This window comes from Mercenaria mercenaria, chromosome 6 (genome assembly GCF_021730395.1).
Source record: "Mercenaria mercenaria strain notata chromosome 6, MADL_Memer_1, whole genome shotgun sequence".
In the NCBI taxonomy this organism is placed as follows: Eukaryota; Metazoa; Mollusca; class Bivalvia; order Venerida; family Veneridae; genus Mercenaria; species Mercenaria mercenaria.
In genome coordinates this window covers 74,568,925-74,593,839 of record NC_069366.1, presented here as the reverse complement: position 1 = coordinate 74,593,839, position 24,915 = coordinate 74,568,925, and the positions used below count along the sequence as shown (strand labels likewise).

The window sequence follows — 24,915 nt, the reverse complement described above, 5'->3', positions numbered from 1 at the left end:
ACAAATTTGTATTGTATTCTATTACAGATTATTTTACACTCTTCATCCTCAATTGTTTTACTGACATATAACTTGTCGTGAAATATATAAACTAGTCACTGTGATTGCTTGTATTTGTAGATATGCTACATATGTGTTACCGATGATGTACTTTATAGTTTATACAAATCACAATTAACTGTATTTTCTATTTTGGTCTATTAAATATTTTAGAGAACGCAAAATTGAAAAAAAAAAAACAGCAAAAAAAAACACACACAAAAAAAAAACAAAAAAACAAAAAAAAAAAAAACACCACACACACACACACAAATCGGCCGGATTTCCATTGGGACAATCATTTAATTATTATTTGTCTAAAGGAAATATGTTTTGACATATCGACTAGAAATTCTCTGCTCTATTAGATAACAGCTGCATCATTTTTTATTTGTTAATATATGAAGAAATGAAAAAGCATTTTATGGTACTTATTGAACACCCCTCTTTTTCCAAACACGTAAGAACATGATGATTCTGCCAGCTGCGACACGTTTCCGATAAAGTTCGATAAAGTACAAGCTACTTCATCTTATTCAAAGAAATTAAATGTCTGATAACGAATTACACCTGTTTTACCTTTGAAAATAAATCACATATGATGACGTGCATTCAGCTAGTCTAATTAGCCGCTCAGCTGATATTATATCTACCATTCTAGCCCACATGGTATTTCCGGCGGCGGAGTCAACAAAATCAACACACACATACATTTGTATCTAACTTTAAGCTACTACTTCTAAATAACATACAGATAGTTATTATCAGGTCTACTATGTAGTTCACACATATCAAATAAATGCGTTTACATGTATATTGGTCTACCCAGCTGGCTGATTAGTAAAGGGTAAAAATAATCATATTGTACGCACTAGTACAGAGTATGTTGTTACGTCGCATTAAGCTTACATCAGTATAGAAGTACCTGTTTGTTGCTGTTTTTGTTGCTAATATTTTTGCATAATGCAAGACGGTGCAATAAAACTACTTACCATTCTATTACTTAATACCTTAATCTGATTAAATACTTGTAACTAGCAAACAAACTCTGCACTAACGGGCTTATATTTTTTCCATTGTTAACGTCAAGTAAGAGGACACAAAGAATATATTTTCTAATCACCTTGTTGTTTACCTTCCAATATATTCTGCGAGAGCCAAGTATAGTGGGTATCGATCAGAATCTATAGTTATATCTCTTCCTCGTTCAAACCGACCTAATTTTCGCTGATTGGCCAATATCGTACACGGAAGTACTTCTCGCACGTTTCTCTATTATATTATCGTTTGATACTTTTATATCAAAAAGTTAAATAAAAAATAACAAGAATGACACTGAAATAAAGGAAATAAATGTCATGGAATACCCGTCTGGATTTTACGGAATATTGATACAGATCTCATTTTTGTAAACGGTAAGGTTTTATTTTAATGATGAAAACCCCTAGCTTGAATAATGTTTCAGGATCTGTGAGAGTTTAATATATTTTTTTTGAATTATGTAAAACATCCTCAAGGTAGAGAATAAATTTTATGAAAGGTGAAAATTCGGCAAATTAGGTGCTACAAAATTGGTAATTTTCGCGCGTCTTTTATTTCACGAGTTTATAGGCAACAGGTTTATTCACGTTATTGTGAATATGCCCCGCGTATGTTTTACACTACCGGAGATAATGCCTTCTCGAATTCGCATATCGCTCTGATCATCGTTTAAATCCACAAAATTTAAACCCTCGCATAAAATATTCTCAGTTTGAAGTATTACATTTGAAAATTATTTTGCATTTGAAGATGATTAGACAATTTTCCCCATATTAACAAAATGTGTTTTATAGAATTTTTTGATATATGTTACCTTTAGGCGTTGATATTTGTAGGCGATTAGCAGTCTTGTTTCAGAAATATGCAGAGACTGAAATGCGCGCGAAATCTAATTGCACATACATAGCTAATGATATAAATTACTTATTATAACTAACTCGTTTTTGCTTATAACCAATATATATGTACCCACAATGTTAACAGAAACATTCAAACTTTTGTTCTTTTTAAACATTTATAGGTTTAAAACAATTTATTTGAAAATTTAAAGAAGTTATATCAGTATGTATATTGCACACGCTTGGTAAGATATTGAAAATTTTGACTACAATTTACGAGTATATCATCAAACCTCATAAATATTTGGTAACCAAACAACATGTTTACCAACAGCCTACCGTACTGTCCCCCGTAAGACTGCATACTTCAAGTATGTTCAAAAAATTGTTCCCCTTTAAAAACGAGAAACAGAATGAAGAATTGCTGGGAAGTTTCTACACTATAGGATATTATTACCAATGCATTAAAACGAAGATTTGTAAGAAGTCTTTGAAAATTGTGAGTTTTTACAGACGTTGTGGCCCCTTTATGCAGTCCTTCTCTGAAATTCAATGTATATATCATCAGTAAATTGACAATTGTTTTGTACAAAAATGCACATGTTTTATATGCTGTTCAGCTTTCATGTAAAACAGTCCTTTCTTTCTATGATCAGGTGTTGTTTTTTTTTCTCAAAATATGTTGCTAAGCGTTAACATTACATACGTATATTTGGAAATTACGCAGTTTTGTTGATACTACATATACATTTGTTATTACTTCTTACATGTAGGTATTTCTTTACGGAAGTCTTGTAAATATGACTGGATTTAAGTTTCGCTTTCACGTGACGAATAATTAAGATGAATTACGAAAATAGTTGTGTTTCTGCGCTTGCCCTAATGTGTTGGTGGACACATAGGGCCTTTCATTACCATTGAAAGAAGGATATAGCTGCTGTTGTCTCAGACTAACAAATTACCAGTATTTCTTTTTTTGACTGATTGATCGTGTTTGGGCAAAATTTAATTATCGTACATTAAACGAAATTTCTTCAAGTAGTGATACAACGCATAGTAACATAGCCTACTCCGAACTCTGATACCTGAACTATAAAAGGCAAATATAAACGCAGTTTGATTCAGGTAGCTATTACCTGAAAGCTTGGGCGGCTTTTGCGTGTGCTCGGTCAATTTGCTCGTATGTATTTGCTTGTGCTCATGTTTCCATGCGGGGTGTTGCTGTTGTTGATGCATTTCTTGACTGTGGTTGTTCATATGACGCCTTTGAGTCTTTGACAAGATTTACTTTTGATATCTATGTATTTATGTATTTTGGTTCAAATCCGTGTAGAAGGTCAACAAGATAAACTTGCCAACATGTATTGGATTCCTAAATAACATGCACAATTATATAAAGTTAATGCTTAGCTAATTCAAGCTCTTGCCCAAATTGCTAATATATAATGTTATCTATGTATCACTCAACCAAGTAAACTAATAGTAAATTTAGTTTGATTGAACGTAATGAAATGTACAACATCCCTCACGCCCTGCTCACCTCCCTAACGCCCTGCTCACCTCCCTCACGCTCAACTTCACAGCATCGGCTTAAGCATAATTCTATTAAGTTAAAGTAAAATTGTCTGGACGCCATCATCCCAAAGGAACAGAAAATATAACAATTCTTAGTCCAGACTTCTTTATTAGTTCTTAAATTACTAGATCTACATATGATTTCTTTATTTCATAAATCGCGCGTTAATTTCATATATCGCGCGTTACCATATAATCTATTAAGAGACGTACTTTACTCTTTCATTGAAAAGTTTTTTAGCCACCGAAATACTTTCATAAGAAAGTTATTTAAGCCAGTGAGGATGCTACATCTGGGAATACAGATTTCCGACAGGTTACTGGTATTCCATAAGGACCAGTTATACAGATATTTTGCTTAGTTCTTTTGATTTATAAAACTGTTGCTAACTGAATATTACGAAATCAGAAAACATAGAATTGTTTAAGACTTTGTAGATAATATCGGTTAAACCCGCTTTTGGGAATTGTTTTGATGTTTTCAAACGTGCCGGCGGCACAAAATATACAATAGTTTGGAACGGAACACTGAAAATTCGTCTAAAAATTCTGCATATATGGTGTTTGGTTCTGTAGGAAAATCATTTTTATGTGATGAGGATACTGATTTCTTGGGCATACTTCATGTTTTGCATGTTGATTGTAGAGTAAACTGTGAGAATAAGTGAACCAAAAAAAAAAATAAACATTGAGATAAATTTTAAAACTAGGTGTTGTCAGTATATGCAATGATCAGACAAGACGGGGTATTAAAACATTAAATACGACACCTCAAGTCCTTCATTACAACAGGGTGTAACCATTCATTAAAGAAACGTTTGCCATTAAATGCACGTTTGATAGATATATGATATATAGTAAAACATTTTGACAAAACGTTTGTTAGACATATGATATGTAGTAACAAGAAATATCTTTAAAAATGATGGTCGGCGAATTGTAATAAGGAAAGAAGTCTATGAATTTTTCATCTAACATTCATCTTTCATCTAACATTTTTCAAATTTCAAAACTAAACACCGCACTTTAACAATTTAAATGGTTCTCTTTTAATTTTTCGCAAAGGTTTCGTAGGGTTGCAATTTTGTTTCGTTTATCCTTAGACGAATAATTACAGCAGTAGTTTGATGAAGATTCATGAAGCGGTTCATAAGAAGAGGTCATTAAACGTGTTTATATTTATATGGTCCCTATTCCCATTTGTAACAAAATAGCAGGAGACCTTACGATATTGTTACACATCGAGTTTGATAACAATCCATTACGTTTTAGTGGTTAATGCGAGGAAAGGCATATCTACTTTTAGCTATAGTGGTCCCTAATACGGCCCAAGTTCCTATATAAATAAATTTGGAAGAGGACCTTATAATGATGCTCCAGACCAAGTATGACAAAGATCCACCAAGCTGTTCATGAGACGCTGTATAAAGGCATTTCTAGTTTTAGCTCTAGCAGCCCCTAAAAGGGGTCAAATGTCCCAGCTGAACAAAGTTGGCTGCGGGCCTAATAAAGATGCTACAAATCAAGTTTGATTAGAATACATGAGAAAAAATCAATTAAAGGATTTTTTTATTTATTATTTTTATTTATTTCTAAAATAGGCCAACTGATCCCGCTTTAACAAATAGCATATTCGCTATTCATGAATCTTTGGACAATGACGTCACACCTATAAAAAAGTGAAGGTCAAGCAAAACATACAATTGTAATTATTTCAACATTTCTGTTTCATAAGCAAAGTTTGACTGTAGTCATATCACATAGAAACTGTATGCAGCGCACCTTCGTTTCAGTGTAATGAGATTCAGTCATTATATAGCATATATATAATAAAACAGATTTCAACTGAGTTCAATATTTGCATACCATACTAAAGAAAAATATTCATATATAATAAATCAGTTAAATAATTTATAACAAATATATCAAAGCAAACAAGTACTCATTTTAGTATGCAATCTGAATAAGTCACAAAAGCAAGAAACGTTTTCATATACAGACGACAATTGTAACAAGGAAAATCTTTTAAAAAGCACTTCTCTACATAAGAGACTCTTATCACACCCTTATTCATGTGATACGCAGACCGTATTCAGCTCTTTCTTTAATTTGATATATGTTGGTATTTGAACAGGTTTTTATCATATTTATTAAACTTACTTATCATTTTGAGATATATCAATATTCTTGCTAAATATACTGAGCCAAAGTTAGCTTTAAAACTGTGAACAGCGTCGTTCAGGATAAACGCTTTTTCTACATTTCACTCAGCGTAGCACAATCAACAGAGTGAAAGAAATTGACACTCTCGTCCAATCAGGCAGAGTGTTGCATAAATCTTCCATTTTGATAAATTATCTATAATGCGTTATCAAGTAGTTTGATTTGCAAACTGAAGTCACGTGGCATAGGTAACGAAAACGAATTTAGACGGCGTCGCCGAAAAACATCAAAACAACAATGGAAGTATTGCTATTGGCAGACATAGTAACAGACATTGGCTACAACAAATATATTAGAAGCAATTAATATAAGCAGAAAAACTATTAACAAAAAACATTTTCCCCAATATATTTTGCATTTTTAGCTACTGCACCAGAAATTACTGGCTACTGCCTTTGATATTTAGCAGTTTCCCCTGATATTTAGTCCATTTTGCGTCAAAAGGATTATTCTAATTCAGCATTTTCTTATCAGGGTTTGATTGGTCAGCTTAGATTTACTTTCGGAAACCCTAATTTTATTATTCTTAACAGCAATACATAAAGTATCAAGAGCATTCATTGTCAAAAATGAGTTGAAAGGTTGCTATGCATTTCTAAATTATTCCGCAGGACGTTTAACCTCTAAACCGTGATACGCGTATTATTAAAGCACGGTTACGTTGACGTCACGTCGACCGACAATTTGACGCCACATATGTTCCAAGAAATAGTGCTTCCCTATTGCATCCACTTTTTACATGAAAGACATAATATGAAATAAAGCACTGCCTCAATCGGCAATCGACCCGACTTCAACTCATCCCATAAGGCAACAACGCAACACACGATAGCGCCTTCCTCGTAACTTCATCCCTCATATTGAGTATTATTATACCTCACTTTTGTCTACAATGGTAAAATCCCATTACCCGAAAAAGAGATATTTTGACTATCAGAAACATTTTCAACATTTTTGACACGTGACCTAGCGAAAGTGACTGTCAGGTCATGTGACCGCGCTGATATTTTGAATGTCATATAAGGGCAAATAACTGCTTCAATTTTTTGGCCAAATGATTGCCTCCCTTGTACACAATGTCATATTGTAATGACGTCACTATTCAATGTGTACACAGGTGATTACCGCGCTAAAGATGAAACTGTTGTATTAAATGAATTAAAAACCTTTTAAAAACTTTTTTATGTGCTAATTTTGTTCGGTATAATAAAATAAATATCATATGACAGCGTGTGCGACATTGATATTGTCAACCCTCGAAACAGAATGTCACCACTCGGCTTTCGCCTCGGGTGACATTCTGCCCTCGGATTGACAATATCAATGTCACACACGCTGCCATATGATATTTATATATTGTCGAAGAGTATGCTATTTTCAGTCTTGACGGGAAATAACTCGTGTTTACCGCTTTAGTCTTTCGTTTTCTTTTCAGTCATTATGTGTATAGTCAATCAGCTTGCCCACAAATATTTAAAAAGTAGATTTTTGGAATAAATAACAACACTGCCCATATTTGTACTGATGTGCAATACGTTGCGGTTCGGACAAGTTATGTGAACGCTTATTAGGCACAATGAAAAAGCGTATTCTTCCGAAAAATCCAAAGTCAGACGCTCTCTGCACGTGCCGGAAGTACACATTTTTCAAATTCGATAGTATATCTCATTCGGTAAATCGCATGTTACCATAGATGGATCGATCCCGATTTTCGTCGCTTCACGACGACAATCGGTAGGATCGATTCCCTATAAGAATCGAAATGTTTTATGACTACTGGAAGCATAGAATTATTAGCGTGAAATTATTATGCAGATTTATTACCTCTTCGTCAGTTTTGAATATGTAAAAGAAGCTTCTGCTGTATATGATTTCTTATTTTTGGTAGCATGACGATTTACTTAAAGAAACGAATCTGTTATTCCTAAGCATTTTCGTTGTCTCACAATCCCCATTGATGCACCGTGTAGATTACGTCTTGTACTTAATCAGACACTCTTCAGGCGTGGTGTGGTTTTAAATGATGAATGCATGATTTTGTTACATTTGAAAAGAAATTGAACAAAGACTGTGTAGGAAGGCTGTTTAGACCGATTTTCAGATGAAAAATTCAAAATTGTTTTAGTTATAAAAGCCGCATGAAAACCGAAGTCACTTTTCTATGGAAGCCCTGGAGGGACAATTGATTTCCGTACTTCCCACTTCTGACTTCTAACTTTTGCACTTCTCACTTCCAACTTCTCGACTTCCTACTTCCTACTTCTAACTTCAACACTTCTGACTTCTAACTTCCACACTTCTGACTTCCAACTTCCCGACTTTCGACTTCTGATTTCCAACTTCCACACTTCTTACTTCCGACTTCTTGACTTCTCACTTCCTTCTTCTAACTTCCTGACTTCCCACTTCCAACTTCCGCACTTCTGACTTCCAACTTCCTGACTTCTTACTTCTGACTTCCAACTTCCGCACTTCTGACTTCCAACTTCTGACTTCTTACTTCCGTCTTCCAACTTCCACACTTCTTACTTCCGACTTCCAAAGAGGGAAAGTTGGAAGTCAGAAGTGCGGAAGTTGGAAGTCGGAAGTCAGGAAGTTGGAAGTCAGAAGTGCGGAAGTTAGAAGAGGGAAGTAACAAGTCGGAAGTAAGAAGTATGGAAGTTGAAAGTCGGAAGTAAGAAGCCAAGAAGTTGGAAGACAGAAGTGCCTAAGTTGGAAGTCGGAAGTAAGAAGTCATGAAGTTGGAAGTCAGAAGTGCGGAAGTTGGAAGTCGGAAGTAAGAAGTCAGGAAGTTGGAAGTCAGAAGTGCGGAAGTTGGAAGTCGGAAGTCAGGAAGTTAGAAGAAGGAAGTAAGAAGTCAAGAAGTCGGAAGTAAGAAGTGTGGAAGTTGGAAATCAGAAGTCGAAAGTCAGGAAGTTGGAAGTCAGAAGTGCGGAAGTTAGAAGTCAGAAGTATGGAAGTTAGAAGTAGGAAGTTAGAAGTCAAGAAGTTGGAAGTCAGAAGTGCAAAAGTTAGAAGTCAGAAGTGGGAAGTACGGAAATCAATTGTCCCTCCAGGGCTTCCATACTTTTCACAAGTATCAAAGTTTCATTAGAACTACGTGCCAGCTGCATTTTATTTCTTTAGTAAACCTTACCATTGTACGTTTTATTATAATATTATCTCACAAAAGCTTTTGAAAACAATGTAGAATTCCACATATTTTATACAAATGTTTAAGGGATATAACCAGGTTTTTGACAGGTGGATTTGCCACATGTTTTTGCGATGTTACATGCCAGATTATGCTTTTTATGACAATATTCTAAATAACTTCTTTCATTTGCATTTGTTTAATTAAGTGACATCACAGCGTTGTTTCATTAAAAAAGAGAGATCTTTATCTCTATTTAAACTGTAAAGTTTCGATGATAAACGTAAACGGTGCACCTTAAAAATGGAATACGATAACCCTACGTTCTTTAATTACGGAAGGGTGTAACCGTTCGTGACAATTTCACTTATTGGCAAACTGCCACTTAATGGTGCATTCTTCATGATTCCCCAAATATTCAGTAAGAACCCGGTTCTTATTTCGTAATTTTAAACTGACAGGTTTAATTGGGAAGGTCATGATAAGACCACAATCAGGTGATAAAGGTAATTTATTTATCAGACTCATTTATTGCGGTGTACTTTACAGGAATGCAGTGACATATTGATATTATGAAGTGTGAAAATATTTAATTAAACATTTAATTCTTTGCTAAACATAATCCTTTGAAACAAACTGAAAACGGTCCACCAATTTGCTAGGCATTCACATCTGTTTTGTCACCAAAAATTACAGACAGAATAAATGACGCAATTCGCACTCGGCTTACCTCTAAAGACACAAATGTGTTTGACAACAGCAATTTCATGGTTAATTAGGAAGGTCAGATTTCTTTACCCCCACATATTTGCCAATAAGTAGGTAAGAAGTTCTGATAACCGGGCGAACTTACCTATACTAAGAAAACATTTATTAAGCTCAGAATCATATTACAAAATAGTTTACAACAGACTCATGTGATATGTCGGAAAACATTTGAACGACAAAGGGGGCGCTACTTTTTGTCTGAAGCCATGAAGGTAGAAAGTTAGAATTTTAAGTTTTTGTACATTATTGTAATATTTAACAAAAAATCAATGTATTCGAGCGGTTTTTTTGTGTACTTTATCACGATTCGGTATGCGTCAGCGCGAGTTGTTAAATATCCAAGCAGCTGAACGATAAGCTCAATAAATTACACGACAAACCAGAAGGCCTTGATTGTTTTCATTCTAACATGTTTATTGAAGTATTTTAATAAAAACTAGATCTATGCTGGGCTTCATTTATCCGAGTAGTAATGAACCGGAGTCATGCGTCGATTTGACGTCAATATTGACGTCATAATGTTCTCTTACCGGTCCGCACGTCAACCGTTGTACAGATTTTGAACTTCTTCTTTGTTTAACTGGCAATCAAATCGAACCATGTTATGATTTTATTTAACTACGTGGATTTAACTTTGGATCATACTTTCAAGTGTAAGGACCACTACTGGGAAAGTGGTGTTTCTAGTAAGGTTTTCTCTCTACACAATAACACAAGTTAATTTAAACTGTTAATTAAATGGGAAGAGAAAGTAGTGGCGTTAATTGGCAGATGTTCCAACTGTGGCCTTTATTCTGAGGTGGTCTGTAGTGTAGGGTTGACTGTAAAAAGGTAAAGGTAAAGGTCTCGTTATTATAGTGTCACCCCTATTGAAAGGGTCAGCCAATTTGGCTTATGAGACACCTTTATTATGCGTACCAATTACCTTCCAACTCCTACCACTATACCAGGCGTCAGGCGGATAGAAGTCGGTAACCATTCATTTAACTAGCTCGCGACTCACGAACCGGCCTTTTCGGAACGTGTTTCATGACAAACATCCTCGGACGAACGCTCCCCATTGGGCTCGAACCTTCGACCTCCCGATCCCGCGGCGGACGCCTTAACCACTACCATGCCATTATTTACCCGTGTGTATAAAACAAAGTTTTTGTTTCGCATACTAGTATTTTTAATATAAATTAGTTTGCAGTTTTGAATATGAAGGGGATAAGAGGGATAAATTCTAGAGTGATTTGATATAAAAATATAAAAAAAGTTTGCTCGATTTTCGGAGTATAATGGATAGTTTTACAAAAACAGAATGAATAAGAATATTGTTCGGTTTTGAGAGGTTTCCGGATTAGAGGGGTTCGGATTAAGGAGGTTCCACTGTATTTCAAAATGTTATCTTCCAAATTAAATTTGATTGGTATACTCGCATCAACTAATGGATCTTCTTTTCGTTTTGATTTGAAAAAAATACGTCATGATTTATCAAAAGTAATACGTAATAATTTGAACCATCCCTTGTACAAAGAATCAATATATCCGATAAAACATTTTGCTTAATTATGTAACTCCCAGTGGCACTTTTGGCACTGACCATTCACGGCGTTCCTTTATAAGTCTATTTTTGACCTAGTTATCTATGTGCTTTTTTCTCTACCCACTTTATATATATATATATATATATATATATATATATATCCATAGTTACACTGTTGAAGGGCTTTGGTTATGGAATGGGGATGGTCCTGTTGAAGCTCTGGGCCAGGGTTTGTGCTTATATGATCGATCTATATTCAACTCATGTTCAAAACTGCAAATATTTTAACTTCTGATACACAATGTATGTTAGCGGCAAACCTGATCTAGCTTTCTTCAGAAACATTTACATTTAAATAATAGGTTCAAAAAGTCAGACGGTGCTACCCGTTTTTATTGTAGACTTACAGTACAAGAAATAAAAGTATAGGACCTCATAAAACCTTTTCTTGGTCATCAAATAAACTACAAGTAAACCTTTTAGATATCAAACTACACATTTTGATATGGGTATTACAAATGATTTGTCATGACTTAATTCTATGTGAAGTTAAGTGTTAAAATTTCCACTGCTATTTACAAAATCGCAAATTGCAGAATCACATATAAAACCACGTAGCCATAAAACATTTAAAAAGCATAGAAAAATATACATGCTCAAATTTTAAAGATATTTTCACGACTAAAAGCATTACTTGTTTAGCCTATCTGACCCTGGGGCACTTACGGGAATCCCCACGCGCTCTTCAGCCAATCCGAGAATCTTGTTCCAACAACAACATCATCTGACCAAAAACTTTGTCTGTTATTTTGTTTCCTTGTTATTTCGTTTGCTAAAACCCAACAAGTGTCATTAACCTAAGTACGTCGTCGCGTGCAGTCTGACTTCAGCACGCGATTTTTATGCCCCCGAAGGGAGGCATATAGTTTTTGAACCGTCTGTCGGTCTGTCAGTCTGTCGGTCTGTCCGCAATTTTCGTGTCCGGTCCATATCTTTGTCATCGATGGATGGATTTTCAAATAACTTGGCATGAATGTGTACCACAGTAAGACGACGTGCAGTGCACAAGACCCAGGTCCGTAGCTCAAAGGTCAAGGTCACACTTAGACATTAAAGGATAGTGCATTGATGGGCGTGTCCGGTCCATATCTTTGTCATCGATGGATGGATTTTCAAATAACTTGGCATGAATGTGTACCACAGTAAGACGACGTGCAGTGCGCAAGACCCAGGTCAGTAGCTCAAAGGTCAAGGTCACACTTAGACGTTAAAGGATAGTGCATTGATGGGCGTGTCCGGTCCATATATTTGTCATCGATGGATGGATTTTCAAATAACTTGGCATGAATGTGTACCACAGTAAGACGACGTGCAGTGCGCAAGACCCAGGTCCGTATCTCAAAGGTCAAGGTCACACTTAGACGTTAAAGATCATTTTTCATGATAGTGCATTGATGGGCATGTCCGGTCCATATCTTTGTCATTCATGCATGGATTTTAAAATTATTGGGCATGAATGTGTACCACAGTAAGACGCCGTGTCGCGCGCAAGACCCAGACCCAGGTCCGTAGGTCAAAGGTCCTAAACTCTAACATCGGCCATAACTATTCATTCAAAGTGCCATCGGGGGCATGTGTCATCCTACGGAGACAGCTCTTGTTCCCTATTAATTATGATAAGTATAAATTACTGCGTATTACATGTTAATTATTGGACTAAATTGAGGTATATTCGTTATAATGCAGTAATTCGGTCCTAAATGTGCTTCCGTGGTGTAGAAGAAGTCCCTAACAAATAGATCCTAATTTTTCCATTTTTCGCGCATTTGCGCGTAAATCGGGGGCCAAATGGGCATTATTTCACGCGTGGAATGAATTTTACATAAAATAGGACACGTTTCATGCTAATACTCGCATGTTTTCGAGTTGTTTACTTTAAAACGAAAGTAGGGTGTTTATTCTGCGGACCGCTTTCTGAAATGCGGCAATATGAGGGTACCTGACTTCAGTTGACTTGCATTTCACTGCATACTATTCAACACCCCTTTTTCTTTTCGTTTTCTTGAAGCAAATGCATGGATATCTTGTGGAAAATAGGTCTACGACGGAGTGAAAATCTAGAAACTGCAACAAAACTGGTCTGAAGTAGCTGAATTTTATATGAAACAAAGAACAAATTCTTTTATTGGTATATAGCATATTGCGTCATTAAATAACTGTTTTATTAATTAAAGCGCCCTTTCCCTACATAGCTTCAGGATAATCACCTTTCGCATGACGACTGTTTACGAATAAACTATCAAGTATTCCAATAAAGTGGAAAAATACAGGATTTAATGAAGCAGTGATAAAAGCACATAAGTTCAGTTATTCAACAGGGATTACACTTACGGGAACCTCGCACATTCTTCAGCCAATCCGAGAATCTTGTTCCAACAACAACATCTGGCCACAATGTTTGCCTGCTATTTTGTTTCCTTCTTATTTCGTTTGCTAAAACGCAAAGCGTGTCATTAACCTCAATACGCCGTCGCGTGCAGACTGACATAGCACGCGAAATCCCTAGTAATCGAACTGCAAATTGTGTATTTATTATGGGTCTACAAGGAAATATGAGCCGTGCCATGGGAAAACCAACATAGTGGGTATGCGACCAGCAAGGATCCAGACCAGCCTGCGCATCCGCGCAGTCTGGTCAGGATCCATGCTGTTCGCTAACAGTTTCTCCAATTCCAATAGGCTTTAAAAGCGAACAGCATGGAGCCTGACCAGACTGCGCGGATGCGCAGGCTGGTCTGGATCCATGCTGGTCGCAAACCCACTATGTTGGTTTTCCCATGGCACGGCTCATATGTTGTATAATGAAATAACGGTGTCACTCACCAAAGCGCCATTTCTATGCATAGCCAAAGGATATGAAACTGTTATTCACCATAGCATCTCCGCTCTGTGAAAACGAATACAATATCAGGAGTTAACTAAAACTGTGATAAAGCGAATCAGTTTAGTTCGTTTTTAACTCTCTGTTGTTTCTTTGGATTCTCTTTAAACATCATTCTAAAAATCTCCAGGGGTGGTTACTGTATATGAACGTTTTTACTTTTCAAGATATGTTCGAGATTACTTGTGAATAGCTTATCAAAGTATACACAAACTGATTTTGATGTAAATCTAAGCCATGTATTTCAGTCATTTTTACACCATTTTCTCAAAATTCCAAGTTTGACTTTATTTATGAATAGATTTTTATAAGACTTTTAGAATATCTATAGTATAAAAACAATATCTCCTTGAAAAAAAATTAAAAAAATGAAAAAAGTGCGAATTTGTGATTTTGCCCGATTTTCACAATAGGAAGAATACAATTTTGGAAATAAAATTTCTTAAAAATGTAAAATATCCTACTATTACCCGCGGATATGAAAAATACATATAATTACGAAAAACCTCTTTACAAAATAGGCAGCTTGACAACTTGCATGATTTATGTCTCATACCATATTGATAAACGAAGAAACTGCAAGCAGAACACGTAAGATTGATGATTTATTTTGTTACCGTTGAATTTACATTATGTACGAGGAGAGAGTTTCTAAAAAAAACTTATAGCTTCCTACTCAATCCTTTATGTTGATATTTATAACATTGTATTAATTGCAATTATGTGAATAAATATTGTTTAAACCGAAATAGGCAGATCAAAGAATAAGTAGCACTCCCATTGTCATTTAAATTAGTTCTGAATTATCAAATGACTATATCTTCTTAATGTTGAAATGTGAATCGACCAGTGCAAAAAATACATTGATTACGTGTGCAACCATTTATATATCATTTCATTCAAGGAAATTGTACCGAAACTAGATTTTGTCGAACCGTGGAGTTTTTAGTTAAAGTTCAACTAAATGTTATTTGAGCCGTGCCATGGGAAAACCAGCATAGTGGGTTTGCGACCAGCATGGATCCAGACCAGCCTGCGCATCCGCGCAGTCTGGTCAGGATCCATGCTGTTCGCTAACAGTCCCTCCAGTTCCAATAAGCTTTAAAAGCGAACAGCATGGATCCTGACCAGACTGCGCGGACGCAGGCTGGTCTGGATCCATGCTGGTCGCAAACCCACTATGTTGGTTTTCTCATGGCACGGCTCATTTTATCTTTTCAGGCGAATGAAGCCGCAGTTCCACGGTTACAGTCAGTCTTATATTCCTGATTTGTCTCCGATTGGCCACTCGCTTTAACCAGGAAGTATTAAGTTCAATAAGATCAATACAAAAACGTTTCAAACACCATTGACTAGATACAAGCGGTACGCGGAAGTCAACGTAATTAGTAGATTATGACATATCATGGGAACGGTGCCGAGTGGTATTTTTTTGTTTACTGATATCATCGTTTAGTTTTTTTTATCTCTTTTAAAACAGTGTTGCGGTTTCATACTACAGTAAATTTCCCAGGGAAATTCAATAAATAACAAAACCAGAAGGGGGAAGTACAATTGATAAATTATTGTAGAGAAATAAACTAGAAGAAGAGGAAGTACAGTTTATAATTTATTGTAAAAAACTAGACTTAGATGTTATAAGGAAAGGGTGAAGAGTGTTTCGTTCATAGTGATGTCCGCACAGCTAGAATATCAGTAACTGATTAAAGGACGAAGGCGACAGTCAAATTGAGGGGTGCTAATGGAAAATAGTAATTTTCTTATAAGAATAACGACAAAAATAACTCGGAGTGATCAACTTGTAGGTATCGGCATGTTCCTCTGGATTCATGGACTTAAGCTATGAGTCGGCCATACAGCGACATTATGACTGTATCAGTAACGGTTAATGTCTGTGTGTTCCTCTTCAACGTTGTGCCGAGGCTGCGTACACAGGTACTGGCCACCCCTGCGTTGAGAAAATACAAAACTATTATTACAGTTTGTGGACATTACGCTGAGACACCTCTAGATCTGGCCAGAATGTAAGTAATCATTTCCTATTTTTTCAAAAGTATGTTTTGTTTTAGCATCTAAGCATAATCTCAGTTGCTTTGTAATAATAATGTGGTACAATAATAAGAACTGGAGTATTTTTACAGTGGAAGGGATTTAATTAGTTTCGTTAAATACCAACAAAAAGTAGTTTATTCATTAACAGCAAAAATAAAAATGTAGTCAAACTTGTATATAATTAAAGACAATGCTTGGGGAAAAAGGGCGGCTTTAGTCACAGGTCAAAAATCTAATCAATGTGTAAATTGGGTTACAATCGACGTGTTCGTACATTTATTTTCTTCGATTCTTAGATCATTCACTGCACGATGACCATGGTCTCGATTTAAAAATTGACAAAAAATTGTTTTCGAATTTTTATTGCGGAGAGGAAACGCATTATAACATATTTACTTGGAATTATAAGGATTGTTATGAGCCGCGCCATGGGAAAACCAACATAGCATCTGCGCAGACTGGTCAGGATCCATGCTGTTCGCTTTCAAAGCCTATTGCAATTAAAGAAACCGTTAGCGAACAGCATGGATCCTGACCAGACTGCGCGGATGCGCAGGCTGGTCTGGATCCATGCTGGTCGCAAAGCCACTATGTTGGTTTTCCCATGGCACGGCTCTTATTTTTTCTTCTGAGCTTCATTCATTGTGTACGTTATTCGACAGGGATTTCTCATGTATAAGCAGCAGAAAGAAATAATTGAGAGTCTTTAAACATACTTACGGATTTGCTGTGTTAAACTTACCAAAACATATACGATATAAAATGAAATAATACTCCGGCATTAATACTATTATGAGAATTCCCCATTAACGTTGAACGTAAATATACACTCTATCTGACTCTTACTTTCCTATTATATGATCTGTTTCTTATTTGTATTATTTTATTGGGTGGATTCTTTTTTAATTTAAGATCTGATTTCATCTGGATTAATTCAGTCTCAGCAAGGCGTCATAACGTAATACCGACAAACAGCATATTGATTAAGAGACTTAGAGACATAACTCCCTTAATAGTATGCTCGTGTATTGCATCAAGCGAATCAAACAAGGACAGTAGTGATTATAAATTAACTGTAAATATTTGATGTTGAGTATATTCATATACGTTTACAATTGTATATATAACATATATTGAGAATACTAAATAACACATTTTAAGGAGAATAAAGGCCAATGCCTTTAACAACGGGAGGTAAATGATTTGCTAACCCATTCCCGGTTTTGTACTTAAGGTATTTTGGTTTTGCGGTAATAAAAGGATGATTATGCTACGACAGTAAAAACGGATACCGGTTTGCCTTCTTCGAAACGGAGGATGGTGATTTCAAAGCACGGTTTACCAACATACGGATATGTGTGATTTATTTGCATTATTAAATCGGAACGCGGAATTCATATTATCGATCCCATTCCAGATATTTTTCCGATAAAGGACAACGTAGTCACCGTTTAAGGAAGTAAAGGCATTCTGCGCAAAAGGAAGTAATTACGCATTTTCTATTATCCGCACGAAGGAACGACTGTTATTTTAAACACAGGCAATTTAGATATAAAACATTTAATTATACACAGACTGTCTATGACTTGTTTCTTTGAGAAATTTACTATGGTGGCTGATTTCTGCCATTTCTTGTCTTCATTCGCCTTCGGGGCGACGACATGAAGACACGAGGTGCAGATTAGACATATCTTTGTGTTCGTGTGTGTCAGGGCGAAGGTACGAGAATACGAAATATGCAGCTAAGGCAAATTAAGGAAACTTTATATATTCTTTGTAAACAATGTCATCGTAGTGAAATATATTGTATATTTGATATTTTATCTAAAACATGGCAAATAAGTGCCCGACACAACACTTTAAATACACCCCAACACGACATTTTGCCCGTGTTATATTTCGCTCGTTCGCTATTTATTTTGTCTTTGATGTTTCTTTTCTAAATCGTCTGTTGTCCTTTCGAGTCCTCATGTCCGCGTGTTGGTGTCCCAAAGACACGAAGACATGAAATGGCAAAAATCAGTCAGCATAAATTACTGATTAAACATTTCTTGACTTGATACAGCATTTTGTTTATAGTGAATTGTAAATACAAAAGATTGACCCCGTGTGAGGAGATGTTCTTCATAAGGACTGTTTGCAAATTAACCATAACATTCTATATCTGTAACCAGTACGTCTTTATGAATGTTAGACCGCATCCTCATACCTTGTTTTTAATTTCGTAATGCTAATTTTAATGTTGACGTAAACATACGTGTGTATATACGTATATGAGCCGTTTTTCTTCCTTATTGTTTTTTGCGGTCATATATCAGGGATGGTGAGGCGAACTAATTTCATTGTTTTTACGTAATTTTCTCGTATTTTTCTGAAAATTGCAGCTTCAAGTTACTGCGGAGAGCTAAACTTGTCACCGTCGATAATGCTATTCCATTTTGGTTGCGTTTATTTTCGACTTCGAAGAGGCGACGGGGAAGTGGTTTAAGGGACTTTACCGAGTATGGATACAACAAAATCAGACATTTTGCGAGTCATTTTTAAAACAAAACTGAAATTGGTGCGCATGTTATAAAGTGTTTTCAATATACGGCGGGTATTTATGTTAGCCGGTCCACGCGTAGACCATCTTATTGTACAGTACCTGTATTAATCTAGTGTATCTAAACTTTATCTCATCTTGAAATCTGCGGTTTTGTTTTCTCATTAGTTTTAAAACGGTATTGAATATCTCCTGTTGCAATAGATAGGTACACATGCACCCTTTCAGATAAAACTCAAACATTGAATAAAAGGAAATTAATAGATAGCTATAATGTAACGAATGACGTATAAACCATTTCAAAGGATGAGGAACACGGTGATGTAACATCAGTAGGGTGAAGCTAGTTTTGTGAAAGTTTCATTTTAAGGTCCTTGTAAGGTCCTTTACCATTGGTCGAACAGACCGCGAATACAAGAGTAAATCTCTGCTTGAAATGTATTCTAACTCGGTATCAAGGATTATTATCCGTGACGACAACCGCCTAATAATTGTCTGATATTTCCATAAGCGGCGCTATGACGTTTGAAGCTACGACGTACATAAGTTATTTTGTTACATAATAACACATATAAAAATAAATCAGTCAGGTTCGAATTACTGAATAAAATATAAAGAACTTGTTTGCAGGATCACTGCGGTTACAGTTCTATATTACGTCAGATTATTTTGCGCATATAAAGTAATAAGTTCTTTTCGATGAGACTATAATAGTAAATGTAGCGACTGCATTCCAGTTAAATTTCCATCAGTTTCAGCAGTTTTGTATTTTCGAAGGAGAGCGAATATATGAATCTTGCTATTTATTACTGAGTGTTATGATATTAAGTTTGCGCTTGAGCGCAAAATAAAACCCGTTTTCAACGCGAATATCTCGCATGCTAGTTTTTATTATATTTACGTTATTGATAGGGAAATTTCAGAAATTTGCTCATAAACAAATAGCGAAACGCTCCGGAATTTGTGATTTGTGAGCCGAAGTACTGCCGTTAGTTTTTCATATTTCTTGTAAGTCATTTTTTGTAACATTGTCGGATAATTTCAGCGGAATCAAAACGAAAATAAGCAAGAAAACGCAGACAGCAGCATAATGTTCACAGGATCAAATAGCAACTTAAAGAATGATTGCCGTTCAAGAGCGGGAATAAAAGTTCCTTTTTTACGCTTGCAGTTCTATTCCTATTTTATGATGTTGTACTTTACCGCACGTTTCAGAGATTAAATAGTACTCTTAAGTGTTACTGTTTACATCAAATATTGTAAATGAGGGAGAATGTAAGATAGGCATCGAAGTTTCATTCATTTGCATCTGGCTGAAATCTTCAGGCATTCACATACTTTTTAACGTCCATGTACTCAACACCTGAAAAAACTGTGATATAGATTATTTTGCATTGCAATCTTTTTGTCATTAACCTTTTGAAATAATACCATTTACCGTTTGTAAAGGGGTATACTAATACTTCGCCGATTTTAGAAAAGGCTTGTCAATTTTCTTTCGCCTGTCATTTTTCTGCTTTAGATATGATAAGCAATATCTTGCAAAATGTACTCGTTGGGTGTATTGATTGTTGACTCTGGCGCAAGCCAGTGGAGAAAATGTTCCGAATTTTCGGTGTACTGACTAATACAAACAAGTGAGGTGAAATGCGTTTGTTAATAAAACATCACCATCTTCAAATCAGGAAGTGTTTTCTGTTATCTGCTCCTCGAAAGATCGTCTAACATCAGTAAAATGTGTTATCAAATTTCTCTATGATGAATGAAATATACTAGATTACGTTTGATATGTTTGTTGAAATTGTATCTCAAAAAAATGATATGTATAAAAGATTTGATGAGGGGTAATGTGTACGTTGGGATGTTTTACAATAGCCTAAGCGCAGCGAACGTAAAGTAAAAAGAAATGAATAGCGACATTTGAGACATACTGATAAACTAATTGAACTGGTAGAACAGAATGAATGTTTTTAATGCTTTTTTGGACTAGTTTAGGGACTCAACATTTTTCCTAAGGGAAACGAATTACAAATACTTCAGAATTTCTGTTTTATCTAGTCGAATCGTTGTGCAATTTACATGTGGTAAAATATTAATGCTATCACAACAGAGTTACTGTATAGACAATTACCCGAGAGCCGTATATCCCTCACGCACCTATGTTCGCGATCTATTTAAATAGCACCTATTGCTTATAATCATTGGTTTTGCAACAATCAAGGACGGAATGATCTAATGAATTGCCTAAATCTAACAGCGCTGTGACGTTATTTGCCATAATGTGGATAAAATGACCTTATACGGGTATACATTATCGTTTTCCGTCTAGTGCGGAAACGAAACACTTCATGGATAGATTTTGCGGTTTATATTATTTCCTCTTGGCAACAATTATTGCAACAATTTCGCGTTGTTAGAAAACATTTTGCTAAATTCTACTAGTGAATAAAATATAGACACTCGTTCGGATGAGAATAAATAAATCAATCGTTAATCCAAACTGCTGCCTATATTTCATTCGCTGATTAAATATAGGAGTGTTTTTGTCGAGCCCGCTTGAGGATGCGAAGGCATAGTTGTCCAAATGGCAGTTCGGTGTATGTGCGTGCATCCGTCCGGATTTGTTTGTCCGGACCATAACTTTGACATGTATGGAGCAATCTTGTTTATGTTTGGCATGAATGTTAACCTCGGTGAGACGGAGTGTCATGCGCATACCCCAGGTTCCTATTTCAAAGGTCAAGGTCACAGTTGGAGGTCAAAGGTCATGTCAGATCTTGTCCGGCCCATATATTTGACATGCATTGAGGAATCTTGTTTATATTTGGCATGGATGCTAACCTCAATAAGACGGAGTGTCATGCACAAACCCCAGGTTCCTATCTCAAAGGTGAAGGTCACAGTTGGAGGTCAAAGGTCATGTCAGATCTTATCCAGCCCATAACTTTGACATGCATTGAGGAATCTTATTTATATTTTGCATGAATGTTTAACTCAATGAGACTGACTCTATCTCAAAGGTCAAGGTTACAGTTATGGGTGTGTCAAAGTGTGGGCTCGACATGTTGCCCGTGGGCATCTAGTTATTACATATATATACAATATAGACCGGAGGTATACATGATAGAATTCGCGGATATTTTTAATATTGTGTAGAACTTGTAGCTCACAAAATCACTAAGATATTCCTCAACTTTATTATTTACAATTTACTAGCATATGAAACTTCCTAATTTTCGAAAAAGACTTGACATAACCTGGAAGATTCACCCTTTACAGAGAATATCTTATTTTGTTTTGTTTTTATACTGTACCTATTTCCGCCGTTGTCGCAGCATAACATTGAACATTACTCAAGGATTTTCTTTTTTCCCGTTAACTTGTTACGTATTCGCCCACTATTAAAGAATAAATAAGGAAGAGCCAAGTTCTGTTATCTGCAGTATTGATCGGCCGACATCCATAACATGGTGAATTATGTATAACACATTTGGAATGATTAAGACCTCATTGAAGTGCTATCTATAGATGGGGTCGCAATTTGTAGATTGATTTTGACATCATGTCGGAATACCTTTTCAGTCCGTCTTGTATGTGTCATTTTATGACGCTTTATGTAAGTTACAATGTACATATAGAAGGCCGTTGTTACAACGATGTACATTTTTCAATAGAATTCAGTTGTGGGTGAATTATATACACTACAGTCAATTGCATTCGTAAAGGGTGGAGTGAAATAAAGTGTTCTGACTGTGCGGGTGTTTCAATACTCTCTCTGTGTGTCTCTCTCTCTAAACAGTGCAACCAATGACTATTATAAAACACCTTTGTTAGAAAACTATTATTGATTGGCTATTATACAGACAGTGTAATGTTAAAGCTCACCTCTATGATATATTCTTGAGGAAGGTGGCATATCTACGATCCCTCAAATAAACCAGATACCCTCGCTTTACCATATTCTGTCTAGTTTTATTTCTATGCTATTTTATTATACAAGCTTTTCAAGAAAACGTGGCGACAATTTACTTTATTGTTTGTGGTGTATAAACCATTATCCCAGGTTATTGCTAAGTTGCTAGTAACAGTTATATCAATGACGTCATCTATTTAATATTGCTAGTTATTATCTAAGTTTCACTAATAAATGAATTTATATTATAGTTCTGTATTTCCAGATTAACCAATCAACTATTACTATGGATACTCGTATTATGCAGTCTTCTCGCCATTTGTGCCAGTGATGTCATTAGGTACCCATTTCATTCCGAAGTTTCGAGCAACTGGCAGACGATATTCGTTGAAACTTTATTCGCGGTGAATATAGGCAGGTACATGTTCATCGTAACAGAAAAATTCCTATTTAAAAGAACGACAAGCAAGGTACAGTTCAGAGCAGATATTGTACACCACTTTGTGACAGTTTTGTGTTATATTCTATTTTTAGCATATGGACAGAACTTGTTGCTAGGGCTCGTGGGTATTTTAATTGAATCTACCTCAATATTCGATGAAATTGGACGTTTCTGTAAAGACCGAGAGAGGCGTCATACCCTATTTTACAAAAGATTAGTGGTAGTGAACTGCGTTGGGGTAATTTGCTTTCGTGGTGTTATTCCAACGGTCTTTCTTGTAATAGCCATGTTTCAACAAAGTCCATTTACAATGCATTATGCTCCGCTTATGTTATTTTTTCTCAGTATAATATTTTTTTCTGTAATTAACGTTTGGCAGATACTGTCAAGTATTCAACGATTAATGAAACGTATCTATGAAAAATCTCATGAATTGCCAACGACTGAACCGGATGTGGGTCAAAGTCAAGGAACGCTTGTAAGACATACCACACGTCGACCAAGCCGCATAAAACTCGCAAAAAATAATCTAGGCTACCTTCGTCCGTATGAAAACAAAAATATTGCAAGTTATTCAGATGAAAAATACAACTTAAACAATCGTAAAGAATTTGCCAAAGAAACTGTATGCTTACATGTTAATCCAGAAATGTTTTTCACAACAAATAAATTGAAAGGATTCAGTACGAATTTAGATGGAACTAACATAGTTTTAGAGGACCAAACATTACAGACAGAAACAGGTGAAACTGGGAATTTGGAACATCTAAATAGGGCCCCTACCGTTCTGTTTTATTCCGGACGAAGACCATTACGTGAAAGCAGCAGCACCAATGACTCGTCACAGTCTGACACGGTGCTTATATCCTTAAGTGAGAGAAACAGTGGTAACAGTGCAGTTCATACCTCGTTGAACAATGTTCACGAGAGACTACAGAGCGATGACTTAGATACTTTAGCACTCGAACCAAGATTAAATGCAGTAAGAAGTAATTCTACGGGTAATATTGTTGATTCATGTGGAGCTATAACGGCTACAAACCCTGTCTGATGTTTTTGGCCTTCAGCGCTACAAATAACAGATAGTGCTGGAATAGAGAAAGATGAACGGGTAGAAATGAAGAATGATCATGCAGAATTTTATGAAACAGTAGCCTGGGGTTTGATCAGGTTGTATAAATAAATAATGTTGTGTAATGCGATATTAACAGGTGCTAGTTAATTCTTTTCATAGATTGATTTAAATATAAACTTTATTGAACACCGGGGTTGGAGTAATTTTATTTGGAAATGAAATTAACTCACTCCAAGTGACCATTCATCAGATGTTAACATTGCAATTACTTAGGGCTTTCAATAAAAACGCTTTCACTTTTATATGTTTATGTCAATGGGCATTTACGTGTTACATGTAAACTATTGCAAAGAACACTTGAAGAATAGTACCACCATATCTCTAGTTGGTATTATTAATGATCTAGTCTGGATAGTCGTTATGTGCCTAAAATCCTGTTTTTAGACTCCAGTGTAGACCATTTATAGCTTATTGTTAGGCAAATGATAGTTTCAAGTGTTAAGTATTTATATTGCTTAATGTTTGATTACTCTTATCTAGAAGGAAGTGTCAACAAATTGTCAATCATCAAATGACATTTGTCCTCCTACAAAAAAGCTCTATTCCACGTTGCCGAAGAGCATGCATAATGGGATTCTTTAAAAGATAATAAAATGAGCCGCGCCATGGGAAAACCAACATAGTGCATTTGCGACCAGCATGGATCCAGACATGATCAGGATCCATGCTGTTCGCTAACAGTTTCTCTAATAGCGCTCTCTCGTATTCTATAAATAGAACATACCGCAGATATACCATAGTGCA

The 24,915-nt window shown here is 35.7% G+C and overlaps 1 protein-coding gene across 1 annotated transcript; it reads left to right on the top strand.

Annotated features, from left to right (window-relative positions):
- The first annotated feature begins 1,301 nt into the window (after nucleotides 1-1,301).
- On the top strand, nucleotides 1,302-24,696 carry LOC123548516 (uncharacterized). Its single transcript, XM_045335819.2, has 3 exons — nucleotides 1,302-1,454; nucleotides 15,309-16,111; nucleotides 22,860-24,696. Exons 2-3 carry the CDS (start codon nucleotides 15,930-15,932, stop codon nucleotides 24,085-24,087), a joined length of 1,410 nt encoding a protein of 469 aa, XP_045191754.2. The 5' UTR covers nucleotides 1,302-1,454; nucleotides 15,309-15,929; the 3' UTR covers nucleotides 24,088-24,696.
- Nucleotides 24,697-24,915: the final 219 nt, after the last annotated feature.

Bases quoted from the DNA above. Each gene is read 5' to 3' on its own strand.
- LOC123548516 (XM_045335819.2), top strand. From the start codon at position 15,930: ATGAGTCGGCCATACAGCGACATTATGACTGTATCAGTAACGGTTAAT. The intron at 16,112-22,859 runs GTAAGTAATCAT...CTGTATTTCCAG, and splicing joins CCTCTAGATCTGGCCAGAAT to ATTAACCAATCAACTATTAC.